The sequence below is a fragment of the Anoplophora glabripennis genome, unplaced genomic scaffold (assembly GCF_000390285.2).
Source record: "Anoplophora glabripennis isolate ALB-LARVAE unplaced genomic scaffold, Agla_2.0 scaffold1998, whole genome shotgun sequence".
Lineage (NCBI taxonomy): Eukaryota > Metazoa > Arthropoda > Insecta > Coleoptera > Cerambycidae > Anoplophora > Anoplophora glabripennis.
Genome location: NW_019418078.1, coordinates 12,893 through 19,730, shown reverse-complemented (window position 1 = coordinate 19,730; position 6,838 = coordinate 12,893). Strand labels below are relative to the sequence as shown.

The 6,838-nt window shown below is 31.7% G+C and overlaps 1 protein-coding gene across 1 annotated transcript in view; it reads right to left on the bottom strand.

Annotated features, from left to right (window-relative positions):
* Positions 1–3,387: 3,387 nt before the first annotated feature.
* LOC111692575 (glutathione S-transferase-like) overlaps positions 3,388–6,838 on the bottom strand; it is a 13,057-nt gene continuing 9,606 nt past the window's right edge. The window contains exons 3-5 of the mRNA XM_023456635.1: positions 6,256–6,423; positions 3,806–3,948; positions 3,388–3,671 (exon numbers count right to left, since the gene is read on the bottom strand). Of these exons, the coding sequence (XP_023312403.1) occupies positions 3,504–3,671; positions 3,806–3,948; positions 6,256–6,423 (479 nt within the window). The 3' untranslated portion in view covers positions 3,388–3,503. The remainder of the gene's footprint in view (positions 3,672–3,805; positions 3,949–6,255; positions 6,424–6,838) is intronic.

Sequence of the window (6,838 nt, the reverse complement as noted above, 5' to 3'; positions counted from 1 at the left end):
CAAATATATACCTACATTTAGTTGCCATTTTTTATCAATCACCGTGTCTTGAAAAGTCTTTAAAACATTAAAAAATATAGAAAGTCATACTCTCAATTTCTCCACGTCCCTTGGCCCTGGATTTTAGTATGTTTCTGGATAATACACCTAAATATTAAATTATTAATGTGGAGATTAGTTACCACTGTCTATTCATTCATACGTGTTTCTATGTTCATTAAGAACATTTTTATTCAGTAACGCTGATATCTTTTTTGAGTAATACATACTTAATATTAATATCTTTACTTATACCCATTGCTACTATGCTTTTATTTTTTTTTGCTTTATCAGATTAGATTAAGTTAAGTAAGAAGCATTTAAGTAAGATTGAAGTAAAAAGCAGAGATACCTTATGATCTTGATAATCTTGAGCCCAAAATATGATATGTGATTGAGCAGAATATACCTCATTTGCAAGCTTCAGGTTCATAAAGTTTAAAAAATATATATACATAGGTATAGAACAAATAAACCAATATCTCGGCAGATGTTTGTCGTAGATTAAAGAAACAGTGGCAACATAACTAAATTCATTTCCATACAATTTTATGAACCAATAGCGGAGGTATTGGAAGACAAGTGGCTGAAGAACTACAATATTTCGATATTATTGATTATTATTTTAAAAATTCATTTGACTCGTATCAGTATCTCAAGGAAAAAAAGGTCTTGTCGATTTTATTTGAATAACAAGTCATTTTCGGATCTAAAATAAACTTATCACACAGTTGAATAAATCGAAAACAATTCTCAAACTGTTCGTTTCACGTAAGAAAAATGTACCTATTAGAATTATTAATTACAAATTCAATTTTATAACGGAATCATTAACAGTTCGAAAAATTAGTACTACTATACTACCCCTTAGCAAATTTAAAATTTCTTCGTTAATTTTTATATTCATAACGATTACATTATATTCGTAACATAAAATTACTATAAGCGTTACTTGTGAAACAGTTTTAGTTATTTCCTTTTTCTTCAACTGTAAAGTAAGTTTATTTTAGACAAAAGAAAAATAATACCTGGGAAAATATTCCTTTTATGAATAAAATATAGAAAGTGTTTTTTCTTTGAAATTGTGTATGAATTTAAAAATTTCAGGTTTGTCGAAATTCTAACGTTCTTAGTGACGGGGTCTTCTAGTATATCCGCCAGTGGTTGATAGGGCTGTGTACAAATTCAGTAAATATTTACCTTTATTTATTTAAGTCGTTATTGCATATTTGTAATGTTTCTTTTTTATCTTTACACCCTGTAACATTCAATTACCATATTTTGGTCCCAAAAGATTATGAAGGTACCATATGGGTTCTTTCATTAAAATACACCCTCTACAGATTTACTAAGAAAATTTATGTTTGAATACAAACGAAGAACACACAACTTGTGTTAGAAACATAAAGAAAATTATTTCGTTACCTTAATGATTTGCACTAGTAGAAAAATAAAGTCACAACTACCTCTAAGCAACGACAATATACAAATGACTGATTTCACATTATGATTCTCTAAGCCTGAATTTTTTTGTTGACAGAGATAAGGAGAGAGGAAAGCTCTCCAGAGAAGATATGCTGATATGTATGTACAGGGTGATTCACTATATTTTGACCCCCCCCCCATTAACTTTTTTGTTTTAAGAGTTATAAAAAAATGTAAATTACAAAAGTTGCACGATTTTTTATGAATTTTTCGAAAATGAAATTTGAATAAATAATTTGAATAATAATAATTTTAATAAAAAACCTTTCTTTTCATTTTTTAGTATTATCTCGCTTATTGTTAAAGGTGGACCCAACAAACCCTATATGACTATGCTCGACAGGGAACGTTCTATCCAAATATGTAAAAATATACAGGGTGTTCCATTTAAATTAACAAAGTTAATATCTGCGGCCATTTTGTTTGGACTTCATTTGTTTTTCAAATATTGCCATCACTGTCTCCATCACTATCATCTATTACATTTTCGACTATTTCAGGATTGGAACAGTTGGTTCTAAAACAATTTGTACATGCAATTGTGCATGTAACTTCATGCTCCCTGCACCCGTAAGATCTGCATTGTCGATAATCGGATTTTGTCGCCTAATTGTTATGCATTATCCGCAGTCGCTCGGGTCCAAGAGATTCTTTTGAGAATCCATGATCCATGAAATATTCTTCGGTTTTAAGCAATATTTCTTTGATTTAACGAAATGTGTCTCTTTGAAACGGATTGTCCAGGATTTCTCCAATTCTACGACAATTTTTCTCAGTGATAGACACGCTAAGATTAATGGATATTTTCCAGTGTCAGATTCGGAATCCCCGACCCCGAAAACCCCCGAGTAGAAATTTAGAAGGCAATTACTCAGCTCTTCGATGTTTTACAGAAGGCCCCCTTGCCCCCCTGGGGGCCCCAGGGGCATCGGACATACGTTTCAATGTCAGAATCGAAATCCCCGACCCCAAAAACCCCCGAGTGGGGATTTAGAAAGCAATTATTCAGCTATTCGATGTTTTACAGAAGGCCTCCGCTTGCCCCCCTGGGGGGTCCCCAGGGTCGTTGGGCATATTTTTCAGGGTCAGATTCTGAATTTCCGACCCCGAAAACCCGTGCACACAAATTTCTACAACTTTTAGTCAATTTTTACCATTTTTAGAAAATTCGGAAAAATTGATGAACTCTGAACTCTGAAAGTGTAATAAATAGACTTTTTTCCTGATATTTTTCCGAAGACAATGCCGAAAACCGCAACTCGATCGGTTCATCAGAAAAAAATTTCTGATTTACTGTCTAACTTGCCTGGTCTATTTGGTTGAATAATTTTGTTCATATCTTTCACACAACTACGGAAGTCAATAAAATATAAACCGGAATTTTGTTACCAATAGTAATAAATATAGTAGCTAGTGTATAAAAATATGCAACATATAGGAAGAAGAAGCTTTGCTACTTAGTGTATTATTGAATTAAGAACGACTACTTAATCAACGAATTAGAAAGTAACGTAATAAAGTTAGAAAGTTAATGTAAATACCTTATTTTATAAATTTGGTCTGTCGCATCTATTTAAACTTTATCACGCACATTTTTATAGACAGGATGCGATAGATCGAAGAATACTGGATGTTTTTTATATAGTTTGAATTAATTTCTCTCTAAGTCACATGTATCTCATTAAACATCGGTTTTAGTTCTAAGACTTGACTGCGCTACCAATGGCGCCCCTATGGAAAGTAGAGTCCATGTTATTTTCAGTTTTTCAGTTTTTTTTATGTAGTGATGATGATGGATTGGAATGTTTGTGAATTTTTTTTCTTAAAATGGTCCCCTTAGTATTATCTAATAAAAGTCAAATACATGATAATTGTAGATTACTGTTTTATTGGAGACCTTATAAAAAAAAACAGTTGTATGGTCATTTCAAGTCAAAATTTAATGCGTAGCTTTGAAAATACAAGAAAGAGAAAAATTATTATAGGGCATCTTTTGGTCTTTTTCCCAACCAAGCCTTGATGTTGGGTATTGTCTCCACATTTTCTTTGACTTTCTGTAAATTCGGGAAACTCGATATTATGTCTTTCTTTACCATAAAATTTAAAAAATCCAATATAGCTGTAAAGACCAGATCAACCCAAGTCAACTGAAAACCAAAAAGAAAAAAAATTATAATTGGGCAGGAGCACTAAAAATTAATTTCAAATGATGTTTTATGTAATTAATAATAAAATTTAATTGATACCTAAAGTTGCTACGTTTACCTGATTGGATACTTACACGACCACCAACAAGGTAACCATTATTTTTCTTAGCTTGAGCATCTAGTTTTCCTAAGTAAAAGGGAAAAGTTTCATTGAATAAAGATTTTTCTTTCTCTTTTTTAGCTTCTTCATCTCTTTCAAAAGCGTACTGCGCGTGTTCTGGAATATAATAAAATAATAGATATTTTTCCATTTTTCTCTTCCCAGTTTTTATTGATTAAGAAGCAGATGTAACTATTACCAGTTAAATATAGTCTCAATCTTTCGTCATTTCAGCGATGACATATTATATCAGTCATATCACTCGGTAAAGCAATAAAATTAAATAACATGGATTTACCTACGTATTAAAAATTCAGTGAAGTTGAAGATGTGAAATGTGTACCATGACGCAACTAAAGTTCTGTGGTAGATTAAATACTTTGAAACTATGAAATTTTAAATGCAAACTTTGTTTTGGTGACTGTAACTGAAAAATAACATGCGCTGTCACTATGGAGAAATAAATGACCCAAATTTAAACGATTTCCAATGAAAAATTTAGAAATTATCAATTAAAAAACATATTTTTTATTTCTTTTGACATTTCTAAAACGAAGCAGTTGCGGGCCTACGTTTATAGGATTTTTTCTTATTTGGATGTTGGACGTAGAGAATAGAATCGGTTCTAGAATTCTTTGAACAACATTTTGCAATATCCTGTATACAGAGTGTCCCGAAATTAGGGGGCAATATTTCTACAGAGTGTTCTATGTCGAAGAAGATTACTTTTTCTTTACATAAACGTGGGTCCAAAAATTATTCCAAAGGAAGTTATAGCCACTTAAAGGGACCACTCTGATGATGGTTTTTTCTAAATAACTCCGAAACCAGTTGAGACAAATTTATAAAATTTGGTAACTAACTTAACTCTTACGTGTTCAGTCCGCCACTAAAATGAAATTTACAAATTTTCATCACATACGTTCCAATACTGGGGGGAGAGAGTTAAAATTTACCATAACTTTTTTATGCGTTGACTTTTTTGACTTTTGACTGAAAAGTATGAAATTTCATAGTCTTTTATTAAAAAAGGTACTCTTGGTTCATATTGGTAGAATATTCCATTTTTGTGTAAAATCCGTTCGCAGGTTTAATGCGTTTGACGTTATTTTCATCGACAGTTCAGTTATTTACTTTTTGTGAATTGTTATTTTCATAGAAATTTATTATTTTTAATAAATTATTATTTGACAAAGTAAAAAAAAAACAATTTAAATTAGAAATTATTAAATACAATAAACTAATAAAAATAATTGAAAACCGTACTATTAATAAAACTTGCCCGAGAAGAACTCAAAACTTCAAAATTATTTTGTGTGATTTGATTTGCAGCATAATAAATGAATCCTTTGTTGAAATTATTTTAAAGGATTTATTTCTTTAGCATAAACTACAACCTTCATCCTATCCCACAGAAAGCAATCTAGAGGATTTAGGTCTACAGACCGGCCACCTCGGTCTCTAGTCCCATGGAATGGGACCACCTCTACCTATCGACCTGCCAGGAAACTGATACTTTAACTAATTTATGACATAATGGGTAATGTGAGGTGGTGCCCCATCTTGTTGATAGTGTAATGTTAAGCGTACGTTTAATGGTGGTTCAATGGTTCTCTTACATCATTCCTTCTGCATTCAGAGAAACGGGAAACTGAATTAGTCCAAGTAGCAGAGCTGGTCCCCTAAAATTCCTGTACAAACATTTATTGCAAATCTATTTTGAAAATTTGTGCGCCGTATTGCCCGTGGATTTTCGTCTGACCGGAAATGAATATTATGAATATCTGCTAGCTCTACATTCGTAAAATATTGCATTTTCGACTGATAACAATTCGCAAAGAGTAAATAACTGAACTGTCAATGCAAATGACGCCAAACGCATGTTTGTTATTCAAAACCTGCGACGATAAAAAATATTGAGCATGTAAGAGTTAAGTTAGTTACCAAATTTCATAAATTTATCTCAACTGGTTTCGGAGTTATTTAGAAAAAATCATCATCAGAGTGGGCCCCTTTAAGTGGCTATAACTTCCTTAGGAAGAATTTTTGGACCCACGTTTATATAAAGAAAAAGTAATCTTTTTCGACATAGAACACCTATTAGAAGTATTGCCCCATAATTTTGGGACACCCTTCATAAAATTATTGAAAATCGTTTAATTGGTATATTATTTAGAAATTATAGTCGAAATTAATCAACCATTGGCATGTGTCACGTAAATGTCGACTTCTGTCATTTAGAGAGAATGAATAAACCCCTGGTTGTGATATCACTAAATGAAGCAGATATGATGTTCATATTTTCTAGGCGGTAGTCGTAATTTTTAAGGCTTTTAGTTAACGATCACCCAAGGAACAACCTCTTGAAGTAACTGCTCGTCTGTAAAGACACAAAAAGGAAACTGAAGTAAAAATATAACTTACTTAAACGTAAATCAGTAATGGTATCAACTGTTGCATCGATTTCCAAATCTTCCCAATCATCTTTACCAACCAGTTTTACTTGTTTTGCCAAATATCTACAAATGGCCATACTTTGACAGGCTATTTTTCCATTATGTTCCAAAAAAGGCAATTGTCCAAATGGGGTACCTAAAATCATGTTATTTTTTTAGTGATTCACTAAACTGAAGGAAAAAGGGCATATTATTTCAATAAGTGAAAGAGCCTGTTCGGAATGTTGTTCAAACAATTATATAAACAATATTGCTCTGCATATTTTACGTTATACAGGGTGTTTTTAAATGAAGTAGCAAAAATGGTACCACTGAATATAGAGCCAAAAATAAGAGGATTGAAGTAAAAATACCTCTGAGGCTCTTAATTTTAATTTTTTTTCTTTAACATGAGGAATGCTAGAGACACGAAACTTGGTATGAGCATCCTACTAATAAAGAGACAACTTTTCAATATTTGTTCGATCATTGGCGTATTTTATAAAGGAGTGAAACAGTCAACCCCATTGCAATATTTTATTAGAAATTTTTTATATGAAGCAAATTATTTA